Source organism: Channa argus, chromosome 7, assembly GCF_033026475.1.
Source record: "Channa argus isolate prfri chromosome 7, Channa argus male v1.0, whole genome shotgun sequence".
Lineage (NCBI taxonomy): Eukaryota > Metazoa > Chordata > Actinopteri > Anabantiformes > Channidae > Channa > Channa argus.
Window position 1 is genome coordinate 22,728,412 of NC_090203.1, and position 15,735 is coordinate 22,744,146.

Below are 15,735 nucleotides of genomic sequence, written 5' to 3' on the forward strand. Positions count from 1 at the left end.
CCTCTTCGAGGATGGACAGACTTGCAACAGATATCATTAGCAGAGAAACAAATTAGATTTACATTCAGGACAATTTCAATTATACATTATAAACATATATAAAGAATTTCATCACTGAGGATGTCTAGCAGTTTCCAGGTAATGCTAACAGACAGGACCAAAGCAACACAACCTCCTCTCTAACATGAAGACCTGGAGTTCTGATCCACCAGACAGGGATTGGTAACAGGTAAAAACCCAGAAATAAACTAGCAATAAGCCACTAAGTGAAAATTAGGTTATACAGATGCATTTAAAATATGGAATTAAAGGTCTCTACAGAGTTGGACTCTGCTTACAAGGTAGGGCTTATAAAGATAAACAATTAAGTTACTCTGTAAATACCCTAATGCCTCTGATGTCAATAGGCAACAGATCAGGGCATTTTGGTAACAGCTATAAATCCTGAAGTGCATTATATTAAAAAGTTTTTCTATTGTCTTGCCCACCATATTTAAAATAAGTGATCCACTTTGATCTAGTATAATATGTCATGTCACACACATGTGGACCAACCAACACGATGAGGGCAATAATGTGTGACAAAAGACCGTTCTTGTGACATTCCCATTGAAGCATTCATTTTTACTTCATGTTACATTTTTATCTTTTAATAAAGTTTGTTTTAATAAGAAAAAAGTGGATAAGCAGCTAATGAGAGGTGATAGAGGACCAGGGGGTAATAATGAAAAAAGTATAATGCTGGCTACATAAAAACAGACCAGACACAATGCACAAACTAAACCCTGTCCACACAACATTAATACTAGATGGTATTAATTTTGATTATGATTAGTTTATACATTTGTATAACAGTAGGTACAATTACTATTACAAACAGGTGAGATCTAAAAAGGTCTTGGCATTAGATTATTAGAACTGTCCAATCTTACTGAGCATCCACCTATGATATGAGCTAATAAAGCAGGTGAAGGAAAGGTTTTCTACACATTTCAGTCCTGTTCAGGAATACACAACATATACCATTGTAATGGTTAATATAAAAGTAACACCTTTATTAAAATGCTATACATTACATTGCATGGACAAAGATATGATTATTACAAAAGTAAAAACATGGCTGGTTGTAAGTCCAGACATTAGCACAGTGATACGATGTCAGTGGTTAATGACCAGCAGGTCTAAATGTATTGAAAATAGTTACTTTCTATTAATTAAATCTGTGTCTGTTACCCTGCTATGAAAAACATATGTATAAAAAAATAAGAACTGAAGCTAAACTCACAATGTAATGTAGCTCAGACTTGATGCAGGTTCAGAGACATATTACTTTCGCACTATGACAGGATAACTTTAAAGCCACTGCAATGGCTTTGAGGGCCAGGTTACATAGTAAAATAAAACAGAGTTGAACGTAATCATGATTAGATACGACAGTAGTGCACACGATTATGCGACATACTCACTGTTACAACGACAAACTGAAAGGGGGAGGGAGTAGCTCATTCAACTTAACATTTACAACATCCACAGCACACTTATTTCTTCACCCCAACACTACTTCAAACGGGGCCAAGGATAATTACATCTTGTGAATGGTCATCACATTATATGTGTCATGGAAGAGCTTGCAAAGCCTGGTCTGTTAAACTTTTACAATTGTGTGGCATGTGGGAGTTACAAAGTAGATACGAACTAGATACAATTTTAAGAAACTCTGAGGAGAAAATGCAACACATTTTTAGTACCACTGCAGCACAATGTGTTTAATATACATTAATATTGACAAAAACAACATACTTGACTTGAAGTGTTTGTAATCTGTAAGGGAGAGAAAAACAAGATCAGCACAGAAAGTAAGTAAATCTGAATCTTATGAATATTAGGAATTTTAAGAAGTGATATTTGAGTGTCTTTCCGAGCTCAATATGAACTTTCAAGTCATTGTGAGTACACTTTAATAATGAACTCAACCCTGGTGCATTGTAATTAGTAAAAAACTGTAATGGCGTTCACAGTACATTGGATTTTGATGCAGATGATGTCCAGTTATCTCGGTATTACATCTTTGTTCAGATGAACAAGTGCCAATTCACACTGTCTTCTGAAGTCAAAGTTTGTCCTGAACAGTGAGAGACCTGAGAGCGTGTAATGGAGAGGGAGCCCGTGGACAAGCTGGCACTGTAAGCATAACATTTTGAAACAAGATAAAAATATCAACTGCAATAAAAAAATGGAACATTAACTTTTTTTGGCACAAGCCAAAGGAAGTCACTGTTGTTTGTCTACCTTCGGCGTTGGCCCCAAAGCTAATTCTGGCACATGAAGATAGTTTTACAAAAAAACAAACAAACAAAAGAAAAAAAACCCAATCTGGAACAGTAACCACGGGTGATGAGCAGGTAAATGCGTCCCTGTATTAAACACCCATGGATCAATTACAGAGTTAAGCAGTATGAGGAATACTTGAAAATGTAGTGAGGATATCTTATCTAAAACATTGCAAAATGTAGAAACCTGTCCTGAATTAGCCCAAACTGTCCTAGTGAAATAGAGGTAAATCTGTTATGCTTCCACACCAACCAACTCTGGGGGCATTGGGGACTTTGGATGTTTGCTTTCAAAGTGCTGCTTAAAGGTCTTCGGGTCTGGCATTTGTGTCTGTGAAAAAGAAAATAGGAAAATATTAAAAAAGTGACAAATGTATACAGATAGTGTATAAAAAGTGTGTTTTCATAGGAATACATCTGTTTGTCCAGGTATATCAACAGCAATGGTGAATTTGTGGTTTTTCCCAACAAAAGTAATTGAAAGGTCGAGGACAAAAGATGTGCTGTCCTTTATTGAAAAACGTAAATTGTTCATAATCTCTCAAAAGGGGGCTACCTTCAGTGGTGGATTCACAAGCTCATGAACCACTGAGAGAAATGATTAGTGATCAGCCTAGGCAAATTAAGAATTTGCAAGCAGCAGCAGCAGCAGGCTTTCCTATGGCCTAGAATATGAGTTTTTATATTGGCTTAGGTGTTTGGAATGTCATCGCTGCCAACACAGGGATGATTAGTGGTGGCAGTAGGAATATGAGGTATGTGGTTAGAAGAGTTGATGAAGCCCTTGTGCTGTTCATTTTAACACCTTCGACTGTCATCTGGACAATCAGTGAAGAAGGCATAATCACAAGAGAATCTTGAAAAAAAAGAAAATAAGACAAAACTTAAATTAATCATGTTATAGTGAAGATTATCTACTGCGTCCTATCCTAAATGCATTTTTGTTATTTTGTCAAATTACATACCCGACACACAGTACACGTGTATACTAAAGCAGCCTTGGCTGCTGCTTTCTGGTCGTGGCCTTTGCTCTTCTTGATCTCTGCCTGCTTTTTGGCATTCTTCTGCTGGGACTGGAACTTCTGGTGCCCACGGGCCATAACTGATGCTACACCTGAAGACATCACACAGATATTTGATGAGCACAACACCACGAAGAAGGCAATGAGCCATAAGCTGAGAAAGTCTTAAAACTAAGCTTACTAACAGTGACATCTGAGAAGTAAATGGAATGAGAAATGGAAAGCAACAAATCACCAGAGAAATGCAAAACAGTTTCACCAACCTTAGTTTCTGATATAATAACCCTCATGATCTACAATATAACAACAGTCTCATACCACCAGTAGTCTTTTACATGTACAAGAGAGGCTGTGGCAGCCAACCAATTTACAGAACTAGGTTAATGGTCGCTTCTTTTGGGTCACAGCGTTAAAACAATTAAATTGAAATTTCCCCAAAGAAAATCAAGACTGCAGATAGTCAAGGTTACTTCAGACAGTTCGCTAAAACTAGGTCAGTGATGTGTTAGATAAACTTTGTTTCCAAACGATATTTAAAGGAAATAATCATTTTCTCTCAGCACATTTGGGTTCAAACAGCTAAACCAACATCATCCTAACAAAATACCAAATTATCATTACAATGTATATTGAAAAGGACTAAAACCTGTTTACTTACTCAAGCTTGGCTTAAAAACACGATCCCCTCATGAACACAGTGATTGTGACTCTCCACCATGCACTGCTACTATAACGTTACTGGTTAAGCGGTACCTAGTTACCGTTACACAAGTTTAACCAACAACCGAGCGTTTGTGTTACGAGTGTGAAAAACAGGGTCGCCACGTTCACACAGAAGCCACTTATGTTTTCAAAGTCACATCACAAATAAGTTACTTTAGCCAGCTGCTATTTAGCGTTATGTGAGACAAGCATATTGTTAGCCGTTTGCTATCACAGAGGCTAGGTTCGTTAACGTTAGGCAGAATAGTGACGGACACAAAATGCGATGATGCCCGAGGCTGGTCACTCTGAATCATAGCACGCATTTCGCATGGCTTACCAGTGTATAATGTATGACTGAAAATAGCCACCAAAATAAAACGGGAAAACCGCTACGATGAACCACCTGCTCCTTACTCCGCATCCAATGGTCCCTCCCTCACTGGGCTAGTGCGCATGCCCAAACCAGGGACGGGAAACTCTCCCAACCGACGAACAAAACAGGTGCATGTCGCCACCTACTGTAGGGGAGTGCAACGTTCATGACATTTCATTTCAAGGAAAAACGCTTATTTCTCACTTCCCTATTTAAGTATGAGAAACTAATTGGTTTGTGCTCTACAGAACACAGCCTGTTGGATTGCAGCAACAGAGTGGGAAATCCACTTCACACCCAGTGTTAAAAATCTATGTGACATAGTGAAATGCTTAATAATCACACATGAAAGTGTGAAAAACCTGTATAAACCATGAGATGGTGATAATTTTGCATCTATTCAGTGTGTAGTACATGACTTTTCTGATGGTGCATGCATTTCTTTTTAAACAACCCCAATGTCTACAATGGCAGTGTGACAGCTTGCATGTCACTCACATTGTTTCTGCATTTTAAGTCAAATGGATCAGAACATTTGCATGTTTTATACATTTACACTTTAGACACAAGTGACATCCCACCTTGGCTATGGTTATCTGTCTTGTTACAACTGCTACAAAATTGTAAAGCAATAGGCAGATTGTAATAATGACTTCAATTATATTTATATAACTATATTATAATAGTAATGTTTGTGTTAAATCTTCATTTATAGGGGCAGTGGTGGGGGAACACCAGGGGTGTAGTTTCGTTTTTTGCAAATAAAATTGTTCGTATTTAGAATTAATTCAATTTTCTTTATTACTAAAGTTTATATATGTTAACTGAACCTTTATCCACAAATATTTAGGACACTGCCAACGACATTTGCACGGTGTAAAATTAAAAAGAGAACAAAAAGGGCAACTTTGATCAGAACAGCCGCCACTTTTCTCACCTTTAAAACAACTTTTAAAAGAAGTTTATGAAACATTTAGTCCCTGGCATTTAAACTTATATTATAGGCAACAAACATATTTTCTTGTGTGGCTGATCTCAACCATATGGATATTGATATGCGAAAAGTTACCTTGTCTTAAAATATCAAACTAATGTCCATGAAAACAACTAAGATAAATAAGTAGATACAGTACATACGTACAACCACAATGCGACTTTGGCAATGAAATACCAGAAAATAGGAACAAAGTTCCCACCCACAGCCCTTCAACCAATGGGGAATCAGCGGCAGCACCTGTATAGAAACTTCTAGCCAATCAGCAAGAGCGCTTTCGTTTCCTCGTTTATCCCACACCCCCCCCTCAGGTTCTGCAGTTTCCATCTCTTAATTTACCAACTTCTCGAAACGGACCACAAACCTGACCCGTGCGTATGCTCAAAACTTACCTGACTTTAACGTTATCACATAAGCTGAAGTATGCAGGGCTACAGGTGAGCGCATTGGCTGCTTTGACAGAGGAGTTCAATCCAATCCGCCTCTTGCTGGCCCAAGTGTGTCTGTGTCTCACACAAATTACGTGCGCTAACTAGAAAGTCCAGTTCCTCAAGTGAGACTTAGAAAACACCAGAGAATCCTGAAGGCATCATGGACTTGGACAGGTAAGAGGAAATAATTACTATTACAGGTAAAAGGCTGTAAGTGTAAGTCCCAGATGTACCCGGGCTTAAATTCAATGTCTTTCTTTGTTCTCTGCACACAGGCAAACTATTCTTTCTCCTGAACATTTAATCTATTCCTTTGATTAAACAATGACACTAAAGGTGATAAAACGCATATGATGGATCCCAGAGACATAATTCATACTGTATATTGGTAATATTAAAAAGCAATGTAATCTAATTGTAGCTATTTTGACTAAAGTGTAAAGATTAAATAATGTCCTATATATTATTATGTATCATTTTGTCACTTAAATGTGATGCACACCCAGTTACTTCTCATTGAACTTTCCCCCAGTTGTAATTTCATTAAATTCACCTTATTTAATACTAACAACAATCCGAGAGAAAATCCTTTTTTCTATGCTCTGTATGGTGTAGTTTGCATTCTAAATAGAGCTGCATGTGTTACTTAGTATGTCCTAATTTATTTGAGGCTGGCCAAAATAACAGATGTCTTAGTAATACAGTTACACATTCAACAGCAATGCAAACCACATCCTCCAAAAATGATTATACCACTGAAGCAACACTGCAAGGATATTGTATTAGATTGGGTTTGCATATGTGAGCGGCGCCTTTTATTTATTGTACATGAACACACCTCACATGGAGGGGGCAACTAGATTGAAGTATGGTGAGAAACAGCCTGGGGCAAACTCTTTGTATCTTGGCAGTTGTGGCTGTTGATGATGACACACTGTAACTATATGACTCGTCTCTTCCCACTGTCCTGTGGCCATTTCTCCAGTAAGCGGCTGGTTGTGGTGGTGCCAAACGAAGTGTCGTTGCCCTCCCGCAGAGTGTTCAACAGAGAGGGTGAGACATGGAAGAACTACCTGGAGAACCCTCTGTCCGCTGCCACTAAAGCCATGATGAGCATTAACGGAGACGAGGACAGTTCCACGGTGCTGGGGCTGCTCTACGACTACTGCAAGGTGTGGAGGCTTTACGTCACATTAGAAATAATAAAACTTGTCAATTTCCACATACAGTAAACTGGTCCAATGTGTTTCTGATGCTTTTCTGTTTTGTTTTGCACTGCTGAAACCCTGTCAGGTCTCCAGAGAGAAGAGACGTACCTCCAGCGGTCTTAAATCCACAGACTCCACCGCACTCGGGTCCAACAGCTACGGGGGCCTGGAGATTCTAGATCACCATCTCCAGGCTCTTAGATCCATGCCCGTCAACCTCTCTCTAAACAACAGCACCACTGCACCAAACCAGAACTCCAAGTACGGCGCCACCAGCCTGGAAGAAAGCCCCAGAGAAGAGGATGGAGAAGGTGAAAGGGGGGTGGCTCTTGCTCTGGTCAAGACAGAAGGCCAAACTTCTATGGCAGTGTCCTGTTCTGGAGGATCCTACACAGAAGAACCCGGAGTGCAGATGAGGATGACTTACGAGCAGAGCTGCTATGATATGACGCTCGCTGGGTACTTGAAAGATGAGCAGAGAAGCACTCCAGTTAGCATGTATGAGGATTCTGTGGAAGGAGAGGTGAGGGTTTATATAGTGCTTTATAAGGTGGGGTCACTTTCTTTGGATTTTTCTTTTGTAGTTGAGGAGTGGTGGACTTCTCCTTTTGAAATGAACAGCGTATATTTCTGTGTTTTTTTTTTTACAGACATACCACAGAAGTCCTTCCTCTGGTGTCGATGAAATCTGCTGTAGCCTCTCAGTGTACGTTGAAAATTCAGACATAAGAAAATCATTATATGCATAATTCAAACATTTACACAAACATTCGTTTTTACTGTGAATGGACAATGTTCTGATAGAACAACACTGGCAATGTTCCGGTTTTTTGGTCAACAAATCCCATGAATGCATTAGTGACGACTAACCCCCAGCCTTTCTGTGGGCTGCTGAAGAAAACAAGTCTTTCAAACTCATCCTCATTTTTTTGTGCTCATTTTACTTTGCATGTACCAAAAAATTGGTTTATTCTTGTATCTAATAAGATAAATGGTTGCTTGTCACAGTGACAATTTCCGGTACAGTCTGGAGGCCAGCATGTCACTGAAAACCAGGCAAGAAGACGGCCCCATGGCTTACCTAAACCGTGGCCAGTTCTACGCTTTAATGCTGTCGGCACCTGGCTTCAGATCCTCTCTGTGTCAACGTAGAGGCAAAGAGCTGGTGAGTGGACGGACGTCGTCACGTGGGCCTGGTGGAAGCCCTTCCAGTGGTGAGCAGTGCACCGTGGGAAGCACTGAGCTGCAGCAGGACAGTGCTGTACAGGTGAGGGAGGGGCGATTTGGTGAATCCAGACAGGTTGTTGAAAGTCTGCCTGTTGGAACCTTGTTGCACTTTTTGGATTTAATTCAGTTTTGGACTGAAATGACTGGACTCTAACCTTCTCTTCCACTGCAGACGGTTATCATGGTTGTCTTTGGGAACGACAAGTGTCGAGACGAACAGCTGAAAAATTGGAAATACTGGCACTCTCACCAGCACACTGCCAAACAGAGAGTCCTGGACATCGGTAAGTCGACGTTGTCATGCTTCTTATTGATAACTACAGATTGGGGGGGGGGGGGGGGGCACAAAATGGCACACATCATTTAGTTGTAAATATCACACTGCTGGAGCTATTTTGTCTAACTTGCATGCTGCTGAAATGCAACAAAATTTGAATAACTGTCAATCGTCGATTCCCACAGGAGCTCTGCAAAGAGACAGCCAATAGCTGCGCTGCGTTTGCATAGACATTAACAGGCGAAATAGGTGGGGGCCTGGACCGAGGCCATATCCTGCATGATCAGCAAGAGACAGGCCTCAACCTGTGTTTTAAAACTCAATAGAACAATTCAGAGATGTCAGACACTGCGGTGGTTTTGTCTGTGGCAAGATCGTGCCAGTGCCACGGTGAAATCTGTAGCCTGGTATAGGTGGGTGGAGATATGGCACAAGTTGAGCGTTTTTTAGGAGAGAACAGAAGGCGCTTGTGGAAATCTTACTAATTTACAGGCAAGGAAAGGAAAGTTACACACTTTTGATCTCGGATCTGTACGTCGCCACAAGTAATTTCAAATGAAACAATCACGTCTTTAGCTTTAAATTAAGGGTTTTGTCCAAAACATTATGCATAACATTATAACATAACATTTATGATGTCTCACTAGTCCTGTGTTGTAATGAAGTCCACGGGATGAAACATGCTGCCACTGACTCTGCTGAGACAGTCTTCTGTGTTTGCATGCAGCTGACTACAAAGAGAGCTTCAGCATGGTGGGGAACGTGGAGGAAATCGCCTACAACGCTGTGTCTTTCACATGGGATGTCACTGAAGAAGCCAAGGTAAAAAGAAATGGCACCACTTTATTTTAAAGGTCCTGTATTTTTTCCGACGACTTTCTGGAAATGTTCCTCTTGATTTCTCGGAAAACAGCTGCTTTTTAGTTGTTGATTTCAAAGGGCTACGGTTTCTTACTGAAACAACAAGTAGTTGTCTGGAGGACTTTTAAGCTGTAGAGACTCATACTGTTTATGTCAGTGGAGGGTTGACATCTCAGGACCCCTGTTTCCATCCCCAGCTCCTTTTGTCCCCCCTGACCACGTCTTGCTGCACAGAGCGACCACACAGCCATCAGCCCACCCTCAGGGCCTGTGTGCTGAGGTAGCTGTGCCTGGAGCTTCCACTCAATTCAAATGAAATGAGTCTCCAAAAACAGCCACTTTGGGGAAAAAAAGTTAATTGCAGCTTTCTGGGTTTGTGGGTAAATATTTACCGTTTGGTGCACACCTCCAATCCACTGTAACTGGTTTCAGTGTTTGCACGTAATTGTTTGAAGATGCAGCATCAACATGTGTTCACTCAATTTGTCTATTCTTCTGTGTTCCTCTTCTACCCCTGACCCTAGTAATGTGCCACTGCCTTTTCAGAGCACCTGTAGGCTTTGTGGACAGAGAGACGCCTTTCTAGATTTCATCATCAGCAGTTGTTACTGGAGACAAACTGTGCCGAACTTGATCAGTTAACTCTTGCTGATAAGTTTTTGATCTATTCTCTGCCAAGTGGTGGTGTAAGGTTTGAGTGTTCAGGGCTTCAGAGCCGAACGTTTCAAACTCAGCTCGGACTGGTTTTGATCCTGAACAAGGAAGGAATACTACGGTAGCTAATCCATGGGCAGAGATTGTAGACGAACAGAATCTAATTGGCACTGTCAGAGGCAGAGGAAGGGGGGTAATTGGCCCTAGAAGGAAACTGGAACCCGACAGGAAGTGAATATTTTGGGGATTTCTGTTGGATTTTCTGTTGGAAAAGTTGGAAACTGAAGTGCAGCTTTCTGTCACCGCTATTATTGACATTTTTCATCCAAATTATCGTCTTTTTTTTGTTTGTTTGTTGCTTTTTATTTAGACAGCCCTGCTGTTGCCGGGGCAACTGGCATTACTGTAATGGGCTGTTAAATGTGTTGGCAGAGGAGACGAGCTGCTTCCTGCGGCATCGCTCTGTGTTTGTGTTTGTGCCTGCCTGCGCGGATGGCACTGAACAGCGACTTTACATTGCCCCTGTGAACTTTGAGGAAGGTATTTGAATGCTTGTACATCCTTTAATCACAAACACAACAAGCCTCCCACACAAACACACACACACATGCTAGCAGCAATGTGTCCACCACTTCAGGAGGAATTGAAATGGCTTGGGTCTGTGGAGGTGGGAATTTGCGGTGGTGTGTAGGAGGTTCATTTGCGCTCCAGGCCCTTCCAGCAATCAGCCCTCACCTCTGCAGGTTCAGGCACGATGCTGTTGATGGTGCAGAGTGGGAAAACGCGGAGAGGAATCTCTACCGTTATCCATCTGTGCCGACCTGTTGCTCTGGTTGTCAAACCTGTTTAACTGGAGTTTTATGTAGGTTTATATGGCTTGACATTAAACACACATCCTAATTAGCTGTGGGAACCCGAATGAGTGAAGGCAACCACACGTAGTACTGCCACCAGTGTACAGTGAAGGACAGCGTGAGTGAGGATTTGTCTCTGTGAAGGAGTGATTTTTGGAGCGGAGCCCTGCAGTTCTAAAAGCTGTTACTCTGAAAGGTCTGAAAAAACATGTGGCCACAGGTAATTCAGTGTTTGAGTGCAGATATCCCACTTACTTCTAAATCGATATCATTCACCAGTTTGTTCTCAGAATTTTTAGGGGTAGGCGGCCACTCTACCAAGTGAGCCACTGCCGCCCCTTCTCTATGCCAAGTCAAATTGTTGTTGTTTTTTGGAAGGGGGCCAACAAATTTAAACTGCACACCTAGCGACCATGGGGTCGGTGGCTTGTGCCCTGCTCTTCCCGACCACATGTCGAAGTGTCTCTGGGCAAGACACCGAGTTTAGTACATTTGTCAGTTTCAAGTTATTGCAGAGAAAATGTAGGTTCTTTTGCTGATAAAGTGTACCAGCTATTTTGTCCAGCCAGTATTTGTCAGTATATGAAATAATTGCTGTAAGGATCAGTGAGTAATGGAGGAGTGGGACATTTTTGCATGGGCGTTGCTCCTGTGACTGCTGCTACTGCTGCTGTGACTCATGACCCCATGACCCCGTGACCCCTCCGGTCATCACTGCACAGTTTGAGTCAGGCTTCCCACTGACTGGGGAACAAAGGCTCCCATCAGATCAGATGTCTGAGTCACACAGGCTAGAAATCGAACTAACCTTTAGCTATTCACAGAGAAGCAATAGCGTTTTACTGTTTTAAAAAAAAAAGGGAGTTTAACTTTAAATTTGAACAAGGTAATCAGATGTACAACAACGAGTTAAAGTGATGTGTCTCCTGATTCCTGCACACCTTGTTTGATTTCAAAACTTGTTCATACAAGCATAAAACCACTGACGTGACATCACAGAACTCAAGAGCATCATTTGGAGATGTGACCCGTAATCCTGTTGTCACTGGGCAAGTTTGAACATCAATCAACGTCATCAACATTCTTCACAGACTTAGAAGGGATGAGGACTTGAGACAGAGGGATGTAAAAAAACGAAAAACAAACCATTTGATCCTAAATGGGGATTTCACTAATTTTCAACTTGCTGTCCTATGGTTCTAGTTTAGGGGGAGTCCATGTTCATAAGTAGAGTTCAGATTTAGGGCACATCTCAAGCGCCAACAATAAAGTAACAATGTAAACTGCATGTCCTCATTATTATTTGGACACTGTGTATATGAGCAGATATAAACTCCAAAGATCAGCCCGGTATCTTAAAGGTCTGACTGATCCAGCTGAGCCTCTGTCACCACAAAACAGACAGACTATCCTGCCTTATGGGGTTACATAATGCATTATTATTATGATTGGGCTTTAATTTGGTAATCAGCTCTTCTTCTTCTTTTTTATTATATTTCATGTATTCCATAGATTTAGCACTTGATATTTGTCTTAAATTTTACTGCGCTAGACACTGTTTTGGCCTTTCATCTTAATGTTGAGGATTATAATGCTGATCCTGATGAAGCCCACATAGTAAAAGCTGGTGGTTATTGTTTTTAGTGCTGCAGTGTTGCTGCAGATTCGATCTGTTTCGTTTTCTCTCCTCCATATGCACCATGGCAGTAAATGGAGTTGTGCTAGAAATGTTTACTATTCTATTCCAAAAACTATTGTGCCACAAATGTATATGTCAGAGGAGAAAAAACACATTATGACAAATTTTGGCTATCCACCGTTACTGGTAACTCTGAGTCATCAGTGTCTTTGTCACATGTACCTGTAGAGCCTTGTCAAAGGATCATTAGCACCAGTCGTGCCCCAGACGATACCAAATCAATGCAACAACTTCTTAGTTGTTTATCTGTCCCTACTATTTATCGACCACTTGTAGCTAAATACAAATCATGTTATGTTCCTCTTCATAAGTTTAACATTATATTACCTTTTCAACTGTATATCCATGAATTTATTATTTACTTATTTTAGCAAATGTTTTCAACCATCTATTAATATGTGCTAAAAAGAGTAATACACCGCCCAGCTTATCACCACCTACTGTCCTGCAGCTTGCTGTGTAGCCGCAGACTTGTCCCTGTACCATGTTGACCCTTCTACCACAACAGCAACACCACCAGGTGGTGTTCATGTCCTTTTAGCTGAAAGTCTTGGCTTACTTGCTAACTACAGTAGTTTTCATGCACTCATGTGGGCTGTTAAGATCATGCACAATGTTAATAATCCTACGAAAACAAATCCTCATATCTCAGAAATTGACTTTTCTATCTCTTTATTTTTTTTCTAGGTCCTTATCTCTGTAAACTGTCTGAGCACAGACTTCTCCTCGCAGAAAGGCGTGAAGGGGATGCCTCTGATAATGCAGGTTGACACCTACAGCTACAACAGCTGCAGCAGCAGACCCATCCACAGGGCCTTCGCTCAGATCAAGGTCTTCTGCGACAAGGTGAGAGAGTCACCCGCCTGGTTTGGCTATGCAACGCATTTCTACGTTTTAGTTCACTTTGTATCTCTCTTGTGTTTTGCAGGGGGCTGAAAGGAAGCTTCGTGACGAGGAGAAGAAGCAACTGCGAAGGAGGACGAAAGGTGAAAACATTTTTAAATAATGACGAGGATGATGTCCATTTTAATTACGTGTACGTAAGTAATGTTGGCGAGCTTGATTCAAATCCACAAAGTCCTCTCTGGGAAATCATGAACTAAAAAGCCAGAGAAATGTAATCAAACCTGATCGAATCTTCTCTTGGAGTGGTTGCCTAGCAACAGATGCTGACTTCAAGCTCTCTCCCCGGAATAGGGAAAAGTGGCAGCTCGGGACAGACTTCCCCCATTAAAAGGGCTGATGGCACGCTGTTCAAAACCATGATGGACCTGGACTCCCAGCCTGTCTTGTTCATTCCTGATGTCCACTTTGGGAATCTACAAAGAGCAGGACAGGTCAGAGAAGCTTTCCTTTCTCTTTTGACCCTCCCCCCCCACACACAGGAGATGTCGTGCTCTAGTGTTGCAGTTACTTATGAATTCTTATTACTCTGTTTGCAGGTGTTTGCTGTGAACACAGAAGAGGTTGACAGAGATGGGTCAGTATCAACTTGTACCTTCACATCACCATTGCTCCAGCCTCTCTGTGCTGCACTAATTCGGACATTTTTCATTGATTTTATTTTTGATTATCTCTCTATAGTGAAAAAAAAGTCTCTTTATTTGTGTCATGGTGAAATAGTGAAATGCAATAGGGATGAGTCATCATCTTCATATCACATCTGATGGAAATAAAGGGGAATGAAAAGCAGAGATTCTGCTCATTTAAATAGTGTCTTTATGCTGTATGTGTCAGGAGCATCCTGTTCAAGAGGATACCATGTGTTGCTGAAGAACAGATTTGTCCACCTCAACCCAAGAAGTCCAAAGGAGACCAGGAGAGGAAAGGTTTGTAAATATTACATTTTTCTTTGTAACCTGTACTGTTTTTGCTGGATCTAAATCTGAGTCACATAAATACATTTATTTTACAGAAAGATTGCTAATTTTTTTTTTTTAATTTATTTTGTCCAAAACTTGTATCATCAGTTCTTCTATATGTGAGGAAGGAGTGCGATGACGTCTTTGATGCCCTAATGCTGCATTCCCCAACCCTCAAAGCACTAATAGAGGCGGTGAGTGACTCTATCTGGAAATAGGAACATCACATAGGATTATTTGTGTCCATTAAAAAAACATTTGCTGGGATCTCGGGGTGCTTCACCGTGTTTAAACACTTCCTTTTTCTTCACAGATCTCAGAGAAGTATGCAGTACCTGTTGACACGATTAACAAAGTTTACCAGAAAAGTAAAAAAGGGTGAGGCAAAGTCCACAGAAGCAACACTACAGTCTGATCACACCACAGTGGTCGACTGACGGAGATTCCATCAAACCAATTCTGTCTAATGTGCATTTTGTCCTCCTCAGGGTCCTGGTGAACATGGACGACAACATCATTCAGCATTATTCCAACGAGGACACCTTCATTCTGGCCATGGAGAGCTCTGCAGACTCTGTGTGTGTGACTCTGTCAGAGATCTGACAGAGTCCCTATCTTATAGCTAAGACAGTAGATGCATGTTCCCATATTGTCAGACAGTAGTGGTCACTGGTGGGCGATGATGCCACATGTACAAAGTGTGAATATTGTTAGCAGTATTATAATTTCCATGGTAGACCACTGATGATTAGGCATCATTAAGAAAAGAAAACTGTAGGTCTCCAGGATGCTGGGAAACGGTTTTGCTTCCTCTGTGTGTATGTTTACTGCTCTTCCTCTCTGCAAAGAGATTGTAGATTTTAGTATTTATGATATTAATTAAGGACTTAGAAAGTCCAACTGGTCCATCCATTTACACTCTGCTACAGCTTCACAGCCTGGATGCTGCTTCTACCTGCTGCCTGATTACAGTTTACACACTACTCAACAGCTTGACTATCTTTCATAAGCTTCATGTACAGTCTTTTAAATTAGTCAATAAATATAGTTTTATATGCAGTTGTCTCTCTTGATTTGTTTTAGAAATACGATTAACGCAACTACTACTAATTAAATTTTCACATACTTTTCAGGTAGATTATATAAAATGATTGTCTTATTTTTAAGGTATCACCAGTACTATAAGCTTACTGAGACATTTAAGAATTAAAAAATAAAGTTGGGCAAACTATTTAATG

At 40.9% G+C, this 15,735-nt stretch overlaps 2 protein-coding genes across 4 annotated transcripts; one reads left to right on the plus strand and one right to left on the minus strand.

Annotated features, from left to right (window-relative positions):
* Positions 1–1,040: 1,040 nt before the first annotated feature.
* Positions 1,041–5,940, minus strand: LOC137130969 (zinc finger protein 706-like). 3 transcript variants are annotated; one of them, XM_067511709.1, is made up of 3 exons: positions 5,817–5,940; positions 3,296–3,444; positions 1,041–2,661 (listed from the first exon to the last, which is right to left on the minus strand). In XM_067511709.1, the coding sequence occupies exons 1-3, from the start codon at positions 5,869–5,871 to the stop codon at positions 2,566–2,568; spliced, it is 300 nt and encodes a 99-aa protein (XP_067367810.1). In that variant the 5' UTR covers positions 5,872–5,940; the 3' UTR covers positions 1,041–2,565. The 3 variants fall into 3 exon arrangements, with proteins under 3 accessions (XP_067367810.1, XP_067367811.1, XP_067367812.1); XM_067511710.1 differs by lacking the exon at positions 5,817–5,940 and adding an exon at positions 4,395–4,540; XM_067511711.1 differs by lacking the exon at positions 5,817–5,940 and adding an exon at positions 4,011–4,383.
* Positions 5,798–15,556, plus strand: LOC137130966 (grainyhead-like protein 2 homolog). The gene is made up of 15 exons (XM_067511700.1): positions 5,798–6,029; positions 6,841–7,027; positions 7,149–7,586; positions 7,714–7,769; positions 8,072–8,330; positions 8,463–8,574; positions 9,295–9,389; positions 13,323–13,481; positions 13,564–13,621; positions 13,833–13,972; positions 14,078–14,115; positions 14,373–14,464; positions 14,606–14,691; positions 14,811–14,875; positions 14,986–15,556. The coding sequence occupies exons 1-15, from the start codon at positions 6,016–6,018 to the stop codon at positions 15,098–15,100; spliced, it is 1,914 nt and encodes a 637-aa protein (XP_067367801.1). The 5' UTR covers positions 5,798–6,015; the 3' UTR covers positions 15,101–15,556.
* Positions 15,557–15,735: the final 179 nt, after the last annotated feature.